The 17,618-nt window shown below is 36.5% G+C and overlaps 1 protein-coding gene across 7 annotated transcripts in view; it reads right to left on the bottom strand.

Moving 5' to 3' along the window:
• Positions 1–216: 216 nt before the first annotated feature.
• LOC126184785 (phosphatidylinositol 4-phosphate 5-kinase type-1 alpha-like) overlaps positions 217–17,618 on the bottom strand; it is a 314,413-nt gene continuing 297,011 nt past the window's right edge. For 5 of the 7 annotated variants that reach the window (XM_049927348.1, XM_049927349.1, XM_049927354.1 and 2 more), the window contains one exon: positions 3,614–8,796. In XM_049927348.1, coding sequence (XP_049783305.1) covers positions 8,758–8,796 — 39 coding nt within the window. In that variant the 3' untranslated portion in view covers positions 3,614–8,757. Of the gene's footprint in view, positions 1,437–3,613; positions 8,797–8,877; positions 9,627–17,618 lie in introns of those variants that run through there. The other 2 variants (XM_049927350.1, XM_049927352.1) reach the window with 2 other exon arrangements.

The raw sequence follows: 17,618 nt of genomic DNA, 5'->3' as shown, positions 1-17,618 counted from the left end.
TAGAAGAGGATGTGCATAAAAGGCAGATATGTGCCTAAAGAAAGGGTATAAAAATTAGGTCATTATTGCAAATTACAATAATGAAGTAAGTGTTTTGGAAGTGCAATGATCATTTATGCATACTTACAAGATCACTATACTTGGACTATAGTATACAATACTTCATTCTTCAAAACTTTACTGATTACTTCCTTGTGACATTCATTTGTAACTGGCAACAGAAATGAGTTTCTCAAAATGGAAGGTATTTGCAAAGTTTTGGACAACACTGACGGTAACACTATAAAAACAAGAAAATGTATATTGTCTCACAAATTTGTATTTTGAAAACATTAATTTGTGTTTCCAAACACATACTTATACATATAATTACTCGCTTCCAAGCCATATTGTGTAATGTCAGATTGGTAGTGTGTATGTGTGCACAAAGATTTGTAATAAATAACTGTCATATGAACATCTCACTCACACACACACACACACACACACACACACACACACACATAAAACACTAAATAACAAATCTATTCACAGCATATTACTATTTGAAAGAAAAATCACAATAATGGAATGTTTTCTTAACTTACATTCACATGACAAGATATATTTTATCACACACTGCAAGCCACCACTCACCTGGCAGTCATCTAAATGAAATAAGAAAGCTGATTTTGTACTTTGCTCTGAATTTTTGAAGGCCTGTTACATTTGTCTGCCATCACTAAAATTTAATGGAGAGAACAAACTGACCATGCAATGATTGTGGCTTACACTCAGTCATTACATCTCTTCTGCTTTACCCATTGTGGTCTGAGATTCTAATAAAATAGTCAATTTAGCATCCAGACAGTGAAAATAAGTTTCACTTATTTTTAAAGAATAAACTAACTTGTGACCAATATTTCACCTTATGAGAACATACCTGCTTTATCCTAGCTTTAATTAATATTATCTTGAGAATGCTTTTTATGTTTCAGCATAAAATGCGAAGAGGCATTTGCAAAAAAAGTTAGTAAAAGTAGACACACACAAACTGTATAACATTTACTTTTTGGAGGTTTTATATACACATCATGAGACTAATACTGGTAACTTAATTTTCCTGTTCATTATTTAAGAATTATAAAAATAAATTCTTATCTACAATAAACTGCAGTGCAAGAAATTTATATGAAATACAATATACTTAATCAACTGCGCACTGTTATGCACAGTTATTCTATGCTTACATATTATGGTAACATAAGCTATAATTTCAATCTTAGTGGGAAGAGCATGAAACTTCACAGGAACTTATTTGCAAATATACTTGCACAAACTGCACAAGTTTTGACTTGGGAATGAAACACAGACGACAAAGACAGAAAATGCAAGAAAGAACATTTCCTTTCATAACCCCTGCACTGTGGATGATGCACCCTGTCTTACAGGTGAGTCTGAAATGTCAAAAGAAAAACAAGTTAGAATTTAAATAGCTACAAGCTTCACATACATCCACCCAAATTTAATTTTTGCCCCCATTTTCTTTTTTTATGAGACATTAAAGACTGGTGAAAATGGAAATATTTAAATTAGCTGTAGATGCACGCAGTGCTATAATATGCATCTGTTTATCAAAATGGTGCAACTTAAAGTATGTAAGCAGCTTGAAGAAACCAAATACAATTTGGTACTGAACCTATGGTTTTCAGTAGAACAAGTTCATATGAGAACTGAAAGACTGAAGCCATTTCTAATCCAGTCATGTGACTCTCCTCCCCCCCTCCCCCCCCCATACCCCATCTTTCCGCATACAGTTATTTGCGTCTTTGATCTGTAATGCAAACACACAAACTAAAGCAATAAAATGACTGCAGAAACAGCACTTAAAATATTCTAAGCTGGAGGTGTCACTTATATGAGGAAGTTGAATTTTCATTACATAATTATCTTTTACACACAAATAAAAAAACTAAGAATGTATAATACTTGTGACAGTAAAAAATTTCATCTGCCCACTGGTTCTACCTGTCTATTTGGTCAATGTTTGAAGTAATGAAAACAGATTTGTTGCCAATGCAAGTATAGTCAAAATTAAATTAAGATCACAAAGATAATAACCAGTATTTTGCAAGTACTTATTGCAGTATTAACACATGAGAGGGTTTGAATATACACTGGATTTGGTTTTAATAAGAATGTCTGCAGCATAATTGTAGCCATCACCATATTATTCTCTTTCACCATCTAACCAACCACTACTACTGCAACAGATGGCAAAGCAAGCAGGCAATATAATTACGACGCTTTATTATATCTGACTAATGCTCATACATTTCTATAAATGATCCAAATAAATTAAGTATGACGTGTTAAAGGAACAATAATGATGGAAGATTAGATTACAGTTTTTGGAAGACCATGGAGATATCACCAACACAAGTGGTAAACTTTTTAAAAGATGCCAACTGTTGGACTGTTGCTATGTTGTATGACCAGTAACAAGGAAAGAAAATGGTGACAACAAAACATGGTAAATGCATGCATAGTGACAGTCTATGGTTGGTGAACCATGGAGAGAACATGAAATAATCCACTCTCAACAGCAACAAGAAAGACATATCAAGAAAGGATGTGCACAAGTGACAATGTAAATATACATAATTTTCTCAGACAATAAAATGTTCTAATGACAAACTTTAGTGATAAGCACACTATAATATGTTTTTCACTGTTTCTGCTAAGCTAACGGAAGGTTCTAGTATCATAGCAAGCAGGTATGGTATTTTGTACTGAAGTTTACTTTCTTTTGTATGTAATATATTCCTAAAATGAGAGTTCATGTTTGACACACACACACACACACACACACACACACACACACACACACACACACGAAAATCAGTTTCTTGCATAATATGTCAAACTTTGCACAAGTATTAATGACCAACACACTTCCTTATGAACTTCTACTACATTAACACAATCTCTTCCTTCTTAGAAAGCTCTTAATTTAATAAGTTAATTAATGTGCCCTAAACAATATGGTTAGGTACAACACAAACTGGCTATATTGTGTGACCTGAAACTGAGAACACCTTCAATTTTTTTTAATGAAAAATTTCATATCTGCAGAACAATATAAAGAAAAACAAATATATGCATAGACATGATATGAAAACCATAATGTGATAATACCTCAAAGACCATATCATTTTATGTTGTAGAAGCATGGAGTGATTTCTGTTTACATGAAATGTAAAATGTATTTTCGACTTTTGAATAAATAAGTTATTTTTTCTAGAGGTGTAGTTAAAAACACATAATTTGGCTCCCCCTTGAAGAAGATGACTGTGTGTGTGTGTGTGTGTGTGTGTGTGTGTGTGTGTGTGTGTGCGTGCGCATGTGTGTGTGTATGGGCGCGTGTGTGTGGGCGGGTGCGTGCGGGGTATGGTAACAGCTACAGAACACATTAGCTAATAGAAAGAAAATAGGCCAAGAGCTATATTATAGTCAACACTTATTTTCTCACATAGTGTCACTTCTGTAATATTCTTATAAATTTTATAAGTTAAATGAAAATATAGAACACAAATGTATGATAACTGCAATTGATTTTTAAATTTATTGCATGAAAGGGTTAACATGACACTGATGGCATACAGCTTTTACAATATGCAACAGTTATTATTTTTATTCAATTACTTATTGATCATAGAAAATATAAGTAGGTATAACACAGAAAGAAAATTCACAAAAGAAACAGGTACATGTTCAACATGTTTGCAAATGGCTACAATTGGCTTTTATATAATTACCCTTTCAGAGAAATAATATCAGAAAATTCTTAGCCTATATAATCTCTTTCACAGTTAGTATATTGAATCATTACAATCTTAGATCATCAGTTTTCAAGATTACAGTATCTGAATGTATTAGGCAGATAGGTTTTCTTTACAACTATAATAACCACATTGAAAACCTTCAATTTTGTGTATAATTTTGATCATGAAGATAAACCAGCAGAATAACACACACCTATCAACAAGCATGATAACAAGAACTATAGTTACAGTCGAAATCTTACTCGAGTACACTCAAGTTTCAAAAATGCCCACTGCTGCCTACTATCAAAATTTAGTTTCATCAATGACACTGTGAGGAAAAAGCACAAAAAAGTTTTGAGATTTCAAGAGGAGTTTCCTGCTTATGTGAATAATGTCTGATTGAATGGAAGACAGCACATAACAACTATGAAAACCAATTACTGTGCAAATATAAAATTTATCATTCTAAAAATGTGAAATTGTCAAGCTTGTGAGACACAAATAATAGAGAAATGTATCTCATATACATTGTGAAGGGCTATTATCAGTATTTACCAACAATTCTCAGTGTTAAAATTACTGCAGTTAAACATTATAGTTATAACATTAACATATAAAAGGCATTTACATTAACCCCACCTGCACTGAAGCTGGTGTAACACTAATTTCATGCCATTTTGACACACGTGTCGCATAATGGTCCCACAAAATCAGATTAAAAGCAAATTATTCAGTATTTATGCTCTACCATCAGATATTGCTTTTGTGGCCTTTACACCTTCCTTTATTTTAGAACTTAGGGGTAGGGGGCGGGGTCTTATAAAAAGGAGAAAGTAAAGATATCAGTTTGTGTGAAAAATTCTGGCTTTTGTCTTGCACAAAGTATCTGTGAATGGCTGTTTTCAGTAATGATCACTTATACCATATGAGTATACTCTGATTTTATTAAAATGACGTTGTTACTAGAAAGGTTTATTCGAAGCTTTTAGCTATGATATTAATAGTTACATGGAATTTACATTGTATTTAGTTTACATACATACATACATACATTCATTTCGTTCCAGTGGGTTTCAAATCTCTATTTCCCTTGTGGCAAGACAAACAAGTTTATTGGAAAGTGGGAATTTCTACATAACAACTTTCATTTTACAATTGACTACAACAGCACTGTGAAACTATGAAGTACCTCACAACTTGTATAAGGTATCCAAAGATAACAATCTTTTCAATGCTCTTAAAAGTTGGATGAAGCATATGACTGACCACATTAACACTCACTTTTTAGCAATGTACCTGGTTCCTGGATTCTTTATTCTCTATTTATATAGTTTAGGGCAGAACAACAGTGCAAATGTATTTACATCAATGCATTTACTTTTTCTTAGTGAAACTCACCTTATATCAGTTTCCTAACACATGCACTGCCTTATATACAACCTTCTCATTGTTACAAATAATTTGTGCATTTTGGTAATATTAAAGTTTTAAATCCATTTCTCTTAAATTTTGCAGGAATGAAAGAAATGCCACCAGACAAACTTTGCACTCCTCTGCACAGAAGTGAAAGTAGCAACAGCGACTGATTTAAAAGCTTCAGTAATTTACTTGTTCCCAATTTGTTTAACAATCAGTCATAGTTACTGCCTGTCATGCTGAGAAGTGACTGCTATCCCGTGTGTGTGTGTGTGTGTGTGTGTGTGTGTGTGTGTGTGTGTTGTTGTTGTTGTTGTTGTTGTATGTATGAGCAAAGCAAACACGAAAGTAGTATCACTGTATGGATTACTTCTAAAACTCAGTTGTATGTGACAGTATTTCCACTTTTGCTTAAGGTGTTATTTTTATTTTTATTTTATTTGTATACGGTCAGCAGTGAGTTATAAGAGGCAATCTCTCTTTAGGCCTTTGGACTATAGTTCATCTTCTAGGATTTTAATTTTCTGTTCTGTTAATCAGCTAATAAAAGTAAGCTACATAAGATTACAAACAAAACTGTTCTTCAATTTTGCAAATGAAACAACAAGACTGGCTTAAATAATGACTGCCAAAACCACTACAATGTGTGACTATATAATAAAAAAAAGTTTAATTCATTTATTGTATCATATATGTACTCTCAAAGAAATATTACTGCTCAGTAGGAAAAATGATGAAGATAATCATTTTATTTTGGGAGCAGGAAGTATAAGGGTATGAAGTTTAAATCTGTAAGTGATGTCCAGGTGAGAACAAATAAGAGCACAAGATGAATTTTCCACAAAATCAGAATATCAGCCTTGTGGCACTTGAGTTTTCACAAAGTAAATGACTCAGAGCTAGAGCAGATAAAAACCAACATTAAGGCTGAACATTATTTACTTGTAGTGGTGAGCTCAATTTGAAGGTTATGACGACTTGCAATTTTGGACAAGAAACAAAGCATCAATAAACACAATGCAAGTTTCTGTGAAAAGGAACCAAAAAGATAATCAGTATTAATCTGCAGTCTAACAAGGTAGAGTACGTGTGTCAGTAGTAGTATTTAAGTCAGTTGAAGACTGAACGTCATGAAGTAATTTCCTTTACAAGACATAGTACACAATTCAAAAAACAAATAAAAATTTACTCAGGAAGTAATATGACAAATTTTTCGTGACACAGTTTAAAAGTTCTACCATATGTAAAGTCATCTGGGAAGAGTGAAATACTTGTTACAGACAGTGATTCATATCTGAAGAAACTTGCAACTACACAGCACAGCTCAATTCTGCATGCAAACTGTGCAGTAACAGCAACAACTATACTACTACTACTAACAACAACAACAACAACAACAATGAAAATAACAATGATGACAACAACAACAGTAGCAGCAGCAGCAGCAGCAGCACTAGCAGTAACCATCTGATACCTCCATTCGTATACAGGATGCTTACAGGTCATATTTAAAGTAAAATGAAAATTTACACATCATTTAAAATCAAGTGCTGTGCTACTAAATAACTCAGCCATTGGGTAGCCTCTCAACAGTAACTGACAAACAGAAAAAGAGAGAACTTTGAAGCTAAAGGTACAATTTTACCTAGATAATATTCTACTATCTTCATTCACCATGCTTTCAACATGAATATACATAAGATGATTATGCCCACAAATATTCTTTCACAAATTGGAAAGAAGGAGGTAAGTGAAACATATAGTAGATATAAAGGAGAGTTGAGAAACCAATAAACATAGAAAACCAACAGTTATTGAATTTCTACCTCACATCACAGCTGTTTCAATCCATGCTACAAATATCTTTTAATCATGAGCAACTTGGCCCAAGTCAAATACAACACATAAATTGGTGGAAAATAATATTTTATTTACAAAAAATCACCCTTAGAGAAAGATAGAAGTTTAATATACAATAACTCTGTCATTAGAGTAGTGTGCCATTAAAAACAAAGTCAATTTTTTAAATACAAGTTGACTTCGGAAAAATGTGCTCATCTAGGGGAGGTTATCAATAACTCAAATGTTAAGTTTTAATTTGGATGAAGCACAGTCTAGAATAAATCCACATTGACACAGCAATAACACGTGAAGTGTATGGAAATTATACTACAAAACGAGGACAACATGGGTTCAGAGTACATCATTATAAAGACAAATTTTACTATTGAGAATATAAGTCATAGTTGCTGTTTTGAAAAAGTAAGCCTTCCTATGACAAATCTGGGAAGCATGATGCTAATGTCAGCAGCATTCGGGCCATAAAATGAGACAAAATATGAATTGTAGTGAGCTGTTTTGAGGAATCACAATAACATAAAAATTTACGAACTTCCTTGTTGTGGCACAATGATAAGAAGTGTGTGAATTTAAAATGGCAGTGAGTAAATGCAACATGATCTCAAGAGAGTTGAAATAAACAACAATTATCATAACAGTGCACAACTAAGGAAGATTGTGCCTGTACCATGTCGGGATTAATAGCAGGCCACTACTGACACGTATACAACGTAATTTCAAACAAATTACACAACAAATTACCTTTAGTTGGCATTTTGGATACTGTTTGTTGGCAGAAAATTTCCACACTCAGTGCATTGCGATATATTTCTAACATTTTTAAAAATGTCAATTTACCAATACTCACAATGGGCCGGTCAACATGCTTCACTTAGCAATTTCCCTCTATTAAATCTATTGCAATATAAAATTTACTCTGATGTTATTCTTCAAATTTATGTTTCATACTAAATACTAACACAATCTACAATGTAACAATAACAACAATAAGAACAATAACAGATCTATACAGACTGGCATACTTTCTGGTAGCTCTGACAAATGAGCACCCAGCTCCAACAAACACAGACATAATTCTACTGCACAGAGCATAAAAAAACACTTATAACACACTCCCATATTTTAATAAATTACAGCTTCACTTGAGTTACAGCACACCAAAACTACATATACTGATACATGCTTCTGGACTGATCAAAGTCTTCTTAACAATTGTAAAATATGTGACACAAAATACACACATACATACATACACGCACGCACGCACGCACGCACACACACACACACACACACACACACACACACACACAAAATCTAAAAAATAGAAAATTCACATTGTTTGCCTGGATATTAATTAATACTGACTAAACCAACAAACTGACTAAAAGTAGCTTTGGAAAACAAGTACAGGTCCATTTAGTTCCTGCATTATAAAGTTCACAATATTTGACTAAGCCAGTACTGGTAAAAAAGTATCCACCCATAATTAAAAAAAAAATCATTACAATGTTCTGTGTTATATATTTCACCAACAGCACTTATTCTGATTCACATTTAAAAATATCATTAAGTCAGTTCTCTGGGAACAATATGTCACAAGAAGGCAAGAAAGTCTAAAGCTGCAAATTATCTGATACAAATCAGAACACACTTTTTATCCTGTCCTACTTTACCTTTAAAATGGGTCACTAGCAGAGAGAAAAAAGTCATCTGGCTGCTTGCACAAATACAGAAATGAGTTAGAATGACAAATATAAAATGTAAATAAAACAGAATGTTATGCACAGTAATCGCAAGAAAAATAAAATATAACTACACTACAAGAATACAGAGAAAAACTGCCTGGCAAAGAACATGCTGTCAAAATTATTCACATCTTATTATGAGATTCACATCTCAGTATGAATATAATTGTCCATAGCATGTACTAACACAATAATGTTTGAAAGATAACAACTAATTGGCATTTTTAGAGTTTTTCATAAAAGCAATATTTTTCAGATGAATTACAAATGAAAACAGAAGACACTTGTCTGACTAATGAAATTAGCAAATATAGATCACTAAACAGAGAGAGAATTCTAGTGCTTGCAACCATTTTACAGAATCAGTGTCAGTGGTGGAGGAGAATGTGTGTGTGTGTGTGTGTGTGTGTGTGTGTGTGTGTGTGTGTGTATTACTTTACTACAATTCAAGACACACTGGCATCCATCACAGCTCAAACACTGCTGAAACCTGTCACACTCAGTTTACATGAGCATTAAAATGGACATGAGCATAGGCCATATTTTGCCAATATGTTCTAGTCACACACTGTAATTCACTGAGCAATTCACACACGTCATAGTCATATGCTGAAGTGTTGGGTGATGGTTTTCCTGGGATGCAGCTTCATTGCAACTACTTTTGCCTGTAGCCAGATGCAAAGTCATTGATCATTTTTATGATGTGGAAGTCTACTGATGGCTGCCATCAAGTTCACACATATCTCTGATAGCCACAATATTGATAGCATCTTTGATGTGGAGTTATTCACTGATGATGCTAAAACAAAACCAGAACTATGGGGTGTATTCCCTGAAAGTTATACGGACAACAAAGACAGAAAGAGTATGGTTTCAAGTTTGCAGTTTTTTTGTGAAGAGACAGGGACAAATCAAAACAGCTGAAAGATGTAACTTTTTATTGTAATAGTATACCAAATATTTCCAAGGTTTTAATTCAAATGCAATTGTCCTGTAACAGAAATATCATTAAATCAGTAGTCTGCAAAATTACTTTCTGTTTTTGTCAACAGCCTATCTTCCTTATGCAGTTGATTGAAGCACTTGATTTCAAATCTTGTGTACATAAGCTCACCACACAAAATATTCCTTAAAGGAACACACCGTTTACTTTGGAGCACTGCAGATAGTGTAGAAATGGTACCAGGCAATCATGTGACACTCTGTCACTGACATATGTCGCTGCAATGCCACGGCAGCTAGCTGTTTATGTGGCATTTGGTTTTATGGATCAGTGTAGTAAGATGGGTTAATGTGGAGAAGGGACAGAACAGCAGAAAGCAGCTATCATGTTTGGATGTGCACATGACCATGTTGTGAATGAAGTTATCTTGTTGGTGTATTGATGCAGACTGTCCATTGTGTCTACATGGATCAATGTACCACTCCCAACCATGTAACATGACATAAGAATAGTGATTGTAAAAAGATCCTAACCAACAGGGACCAAAGATGAATGTCACACCCTATCAATGATAATCGGTTTCTACCTCAATAGAAATTGCTGCTGTAAGTGACTGTAGGTTGATTTCAACGAGTTTCCAAGTGAATATTGCAAAGGAAACTGTATGCAATGGACATCTGGATGCGAGTACCTCTCAGAAGGCCACTGCTCACAGCAGCACATAAATGTGAATGTCTCCAATGAGCCAAACAACACAGAAAATAGACAATAGTTGACTGGAGGCATATAATGTGATCCATGATGTAGGAACTTGGCCTGTTTCCAAATGGTGCAAGGCACTGACTGCATCAATAGCCAAATGCCATTTTTAGCTCGCAATGGGTGGAGGGTGTAGCTCAAGCAGGGGGTGATTCTGTGATGTTTAGGGTATGTTTTCTGTACCACAGCTTGGGCCCACACATTCGGATAACAGTGAAAATGAACCAGAATGTTCACTTAAAGATTCCTGGTGACTAAATTAAGCATTGCCCTTCTTCTACATCTTCACGTTGATTATGCTGTGAACACTCCCATCTTCCAAGGTGACCCCAACTGTGTTGACAGGACTACACACATATGTTCCTGGTTTGACAAACACTTAGGCACTCTGTCACACCTTGGCTGGCCCACTAAATCACCCGATCTTCATCCCACAGCAAATGTCTTTGACTATTTGGAACAGAAACTAAAATACAGCAATGAACATTCCCACAATTTGTAAGCTTTATGGGATGAGACCATTATCAAGGTTAGGTAGTGATACACAGTATTAGTGTAATATCTCCTACAGGTGTTAACTATTTGTCCAATATGCTTAGGCCATCTTTCAGCTGAAATCTGTCTCTAGGATAAACATAACTGAAAGCAATACAGCATCCTTTAATAATATTGACAACCAGATTGATCTTTTACTTACGCATTTTTGTTAGAAATTTTGGTCAAACAACACTGAAATACAAATACAAGTTCGACATTACTTTGGCACTGTATGTGAGCTGATACACAACAAATGCCACGTCCTGCATAATCCAACAAATACACAGACTTTTTGTCTTATTCCTGTGAACTTAAGTAATATAGCAGCTAACTCATACAAACTGGTGTGTTTATAAAGTTAACATTCAGTTTTGTTCACCATTTTGAAACAAAACTGTAACATTAAAAAAAATACAAATTATATTGAGATTATTTGCTAGTCTGTTTTAATCTCAAAATAGACATTCCCATATTTACACTAAAATATGCTTTAACTTCATTTATGCACATCCCTTGCTGGATTTTTCTATCTGTATGTGAAGGCTAATCTCAGGAATTATTGTAGGGGTTTTTGTATGGTTTTCATTAATAGACAGACTGTTTCACAAGAAAGGATTGTGTATACATTTTTTATTGCTGCTATGCCAGATAAGTCATCTGGCCATGAAGATTTCGTGCTACCAGTGTGAAGTACAGGTAGGTTTCTAGTTCTATATAATTTCACAGCAAGCCAACATCAGTGCAGGCTACAAGAAAGTGTCACCAGCAGGGCAAAAAATACAAAGACAACAATGTGATGCAGAATTAAAATGAAAGTCCACATTACTCCTTCAAGTCAACAGTGGCTGCTGAACTAGAATTACAGAACGTAGGGGGGAGGTTGCAGTCACTAGTACTAATGAAAAAATAAGCTCAAGTGTAAGATAATAAAACACTTTTCTGAGTCTCGTTACCTCACTCTGCTGTTCACTTCTGCATGACCCTTTGAGTACACAAATATCTTTATATACCACATTATGCAGGTAAAATGTGAACAATAAATGTGTGACTTGTTAGTTGTTCAGTTCTTGTTGAATCATCATTACATAAGGGATATTTTATTGTTCTTACTGCTAAAATGTCTGGGTAGTTCTATCCTAAATGAATGAGATCACCATTAGTGACTTATGTTGTTGATGCAGCATAACAGTCTTGAAGATAACTGTGGTCTTTATTATGTACTATGAAGTTTGAATGACTCTATACATATTGATGATGAAGTCTTCTTGGGCTACCAGCTGAGTAGAGGTGTCATTCTGCGGCACTGTTTTGACAAGTTTCCTACTCATGACCTTCAGGTGAAGTGTTAGGGTCATGTCCAGTTCGCATCTTTATAGACACTGGACTGCAGGTTTCTCTGCCTTGTCTGCAATGGCTGCACCTATCACATGCCTCTGGAAGGGGTATTGTGGACAGTGGCAGGAGAGGGGAGAAATTGGGAATCGCAAACAGCTGTGGGGGGGGGCCTCCCAGCATGTTGAAGGGTTCTGCCAGCATCTCCAGGTGCTGACTTTGCCACTTTCACATCTGAATGCTCTTGACATATTCTTGCTAGTGCTACATCCCAAGCAGAGCTCAGCTGGAAACTGCTATTTCAGTTGAGAAGATCATCATGGATCTGTATCTCCACTGCCTCTTTGATTATCAAGCCCCAGAACCTATTTATCTGGCACAACACCTGTCTGTTCAAAACAAAAAAATACGATCTTCATTGAGGCTGTGCTCTGTCACTACAGATTTGTCCATTTGGCCAAGGCGAATCCTCCTCACATGTTCTGAGTGGCACTGCGAAATACACCATTGCACAACTGATGCTGTAGATCACCAGTGTTCGTGGTCCTAGTTTGTCTTTCAATTAGCCATGCATATTTTTGATTTTTGCCAATAAGCTGAAAATGGTTTTAATGTTGCTGTTCTCCAATATCTTGGAAATCTTGACCATGGGCAGCCCAGCATACGGAAGGAACACCAGACACTTTGTGTCTTCTTCCGCGTTTGTTCACAAGTTGTGGCTCACATTGGCACCCACAGTGCCTGTTGCCTAGGTTTTGAGACCATCCTCAGTTCATACTAGTAGCTGGCAGTGGTAGTGAAGCCTGCTGGCCTTGTGCACGTGGTGCAAGCAGAGCTTGCAATTTGCAGCACTGTTATCAGTGTATATTGGGGGCTTTTGGTTTGGAGCCAAATGGAGGGTCTCAACCAAAGTATTTGTTAACTCTCTGATGGTCTTGGTTGCAGATTTCTGGACCTGTGTTTTATCAGGTGGGGAATTTTATGACTCCCTTGATAGGTCAGGGGTGCATTACAAAAAGGAAGCAGCTACTCTGGTAGCAGAGTAGTTATGAAGTGCACATGGATTTTTTTTAGGCTAGGCAGTTGTTTGAGGTTCTCTGATGAACACTCACCAAACGACTTGCAGATAGCAAAATCAGACCATGTTCACAGAAAAGACACTTTGATTGTCAAAATTTTATCAGTAAATTCTTGAAGTATTTGTAACAAAGTTCCCGAATTGACTGATTTCCAGGAAACTTCTTGTGCTCAAATTATTCTCAGGACCAAGAGCTGGCTGATAGCGATTCACGGAATGTATATCAAAAGGACAGATTGAGACGCCATAAAAGGGGACATTTTCATTGCAGTTGAAAAAAATATTGTCTCTGTTGAGGTTCAGTTTGAGTGGGATGGTGAAGTTATCTGGTGGCATGTAACAGGTGTAAGAGAAATCAAGTTAACTATTGGATGGCTTTACCACCCACTTGATTCCACCGTGACAGTTTTAGAATTGTTCAAAGAACGTGTATGTGCAACAGTGCACAAATACTAATGTAATACAATATTAACTGTAGACAACTTTAACCTACCGAGTATAGATTGAGGCATCTATGAATTCATTGTCTACAGATTTATTGTACAGACAGACAGTCTTGTGAAGTTATTTTGATCATGTTTTCCAGAAACTGTCTTGAGCAGCTAGTTCAAGAGCCCACATGCAATGGAAATATTTTAGATCTTGTAGCTACAAACAGGCATGACATAATCAATGGCTTCAGTATAACGGCTGGGATTAGTGACCATGCTATCATAGTGGCTTTGGCTACTAAAGTTATTGAATCAATCAAGAAATCTAGGAGAATATTTATGCTACAAAAAGCAGATAGACAGCTGTTACAATCCCACTCAGACAAAGAATTGACATCCTTTAGTTCCAGTATGATGGACATAGAGGAATTTTGGATTAAGTTTAAATGGATTGTACATCATATTCTGGATAAGTATATGCTGAGTATGAGGATTAAGGATGGAAAAGACCAATCATGAGTTAAAAAAAAAATCCAAAAAAATGCTGAGGAAGCAAAGGCTGTTGCACTCTTGGTTCAAAAGACAATGCGTAAATGACTAGAGGCAAAAGTTAATAGAAATTCGCATGTCTATAAAAACATCCATGTGTGAAGCTTACAACAACTATTACTGTCATACCTTAGCAAAAGATCGCGCAAAGAACCCAAGAAAATTCTTGTCCTACATAAAATCCCCAAGGGGGTCTAAGGCTTCTATACACTCACTCATTGACCAGTGTGACATGGCAATAGAAGATAGCAAAAATAAAGCTGAAGTTTTAAATTTTTCATTTAAGAAATTGTTCATGCAGGAAATTGTACGTAGAAATTGTGATTTGACCATCAGACAGACTCCCTTATGGAGGGCATCGAAACAAGCATCCCTTGCTTAGAGAAACAACTGAAAGCAAGTAAGTCACCAGGTCCTGATGGAATCCCAATTTGGTTTTATACAAAGAGTACTCTACAGCACTGGCCCCTTATCCTGAATCTCTCACCCAGGGCAAAATCCCAGTGACTGGAAAGAAAAGCAGGTAACTCCTGCATATAAAAGGGTAAAAGGGTAGACCAGCGAAATTACAGACCAATATTCTTAACATTCGTTTGCTGCAGAAGCCTTTAACATATTCACAGTTCAAATGTAATACGTTCCTTGAGAAGGAAAAGCTTCTGTCCATGAATCAGCATGGTTTTAGAAAGCATCACTTGTGCCATACTCAGCATGCACTTTTCTCACACGATATCCTGCAATGGATGAAGGGCAACAGATGGATTCCATATTCCTATATTTCTGAAAAGGATTTGCCATGGTTCCACACTGGCAACCACTGACGAATGTACACGCATATGGAACAGGTTCCTAGATATGTGAGTGGCTCGATGACTTCCTGAGTAACAGAAACCAGTATGTTGTCCTCAAGGGCGAGCGTTCATTGCAGACATGGGTATTGTTAGAAGTGCTCCAGGGATTTGTGACAGGAAAACTGTTTTTTTCTATATACACAAATGATGTGGCAAGCAAGGTGAGCAGCAGTCTACGCCTGTTTGCTGATGATGCTGATGCTGTGGTGCATTGAGTGACTGTAGGAGGATACAAGATGACTTAGGCAAAATTTCTAGTTGGTGTGATGAATGGCAGCAAGTTCTAAATACAGAAAAATGTAAGTTAATGTGGATGAGTGGGGGAAAAAACCCATATTGTTTGAATATAGTATTAGAAGTGTGCTACTTGACACAGTCACATCAATTAAATATCCAGGTGTAACATTGAAAAGCAATATGAAATGGAATGAGCATATAAGGATTGTAGTAGGTAAAATGAATGGTCAACTTTGGTTTATTGGGAGAATTTTAGGAGAGTGTGGTTCATTTACAAAGAAAAACTGCATATAGGATACTAGTGCAACCCACTGTAGAGTACTGTTAAAGTGTTTGGGATCCACACCAGGTCAGATTAAAAGAAGACACTGAAGCAATCCAGAGGTGGGCTGCTAGATTTGTTACCAGTAGGTCCAAACAATATGCAAGTAATATGGAGATGCCTAGGAAACTTAAATGGGAATCACAGGCGGAAAGGTGATGTTCTTTTTGAGGAAAACTTCTGATAAAATTTAGAGAAACAGCATTTGAGGCCGACTGTAGAACTAATCTACTGTTGCCAAAGTATATTTCGCATGAGAACCACAAAGATTAGATTAGAGAGATTAGGGTTTTACTGAGGTCTGTAGAGAATTGTTTTTCCCCCCTCCTATTCGTGACTAGAACAGTAAAGGAAATGACTAGTAATTGTACAGGGTACCCTTCACCACACACCATACAGCGGCTTGGGGAGTATGTATGTAAATGTAGATACAGATTGTCATTTTCTTTCTTCTTCTTGCTCAGCTGGAGAGAGCATCATATCCGTATCTCTGTTCATGTGAAATGTTTGCTGCAGATGCTGCAAGTCAGTGGGTAGATTCTCCTTGTTGCATGTCTCATGCTCTGTGCACCAGTGTGGTGAGCACAGATTTGCATTGTACTTGACGGTGGCAGCTATTGGCATTTAGGTACAGGTCAGTGTGTGTCCTTTTTCTGTAGACAGAATGTCGCAGCATGCCATTGGTTTTCCTCCTCATTAAGAAATTGAGGAAAGACACGCATTCGTTTTCTTCTACCTGATTGGTGAACTTTATATTGTTGTGTATGCTGTTAAGGTGGTTAAGAAATTTCTGCAGGTTTTCCTCACCATGAGGCCACAAGATAAATGTGTTGTCCACATATCGAGAGAATGTCTTTGGTTTCAGACCCGTGGTTTTGAGAGCAGTTTCCTACAAGTGATCCATATATAGGTTTGCGATGCTCTGTCTAACTACTGGTAGAACTTTTCACCACTTATAAAGTAGGCAGTAGTGAGCATGTGGCAGGACAGTTCCACAGTGCCTTCATTAAAGTGGCTCCATAGTAATGCCAAGGAGTCCTCCAGAGGTGCCCGTGTGAAGAGAGACGTGGCATCAAAACTGCCCAGGACATCACTCTTGTCCAGATGAATCCCCTGAAGCACCTTCACAAACTCAGTTGAGTTTTTGACATGGTGTGCACAGTGACCACAGTACCTATGCAAGTGTTTAGCTATTCCATATGTTGGTGGATTTATTGCATCCACTATTGGATGTAGCAGACCTCCCTTCTTGCGTGTCTTTGGGAGGCCATATAGCTGTGGTGGTATCGGTGCTCTGGGGTCCATTCCTGAATTGTTTAGAAGTGAAATAGTACTCCTGGTCACAGCTGGTGTAGGATCCTTTTTTACTGGCTTGTAAGTTGTGTCTTGTAACAGCATCTCAATCTTCTGTCAGCAGTCAACAGATTGTAGCAGCACCATTGCACTGCCTTTATCAGCTGCTAGGATGACTGTGTGTTTGCCTTCTCAGAGTTTGCGTATTTCCTTGAATTCTGCTTTGGAGATGTTAGTTTTTGGCATTTTTGCTTTATCAGGGACACTGCAGGTCTCCTGAGAGAAGCCTCTGAATGGCTTGCTCGATGCTGCTGGTGATCTCCCATTTGGCACAGCAAAATTTAATCCTCGTCAGGTGCTGTCACCTCATCCAGTTCCTTATCGATCAAATTGATGATGGTCCTCAAATCCTTGGTGTTGTGCACTGATACCACCACAGCTATATGGCCTCCCAAGGAT

Source organism: Schistocerca cancellata, chromosome 4 (genome assembly GCF_023864275.1).
Source record: "Schistocerca cancellata isolate TAMUIC-IGC-003103 chromosome 4, iqSchCanc2.1, whole genome shotgun sequence".
Classification (NCBI taxonomy): domain Eukaryota; kingdom Metazoa; phylum Arthropoda; class Insecta; order Orthoptera; family Acrididae; genus Schistocerca; species Schistocerca cancellata.
The sequence above is the reverse complement of the archived record's forward strand: the minus strand, read 5'-3'. Positions and strand labels throughout refer to the sequence as shown.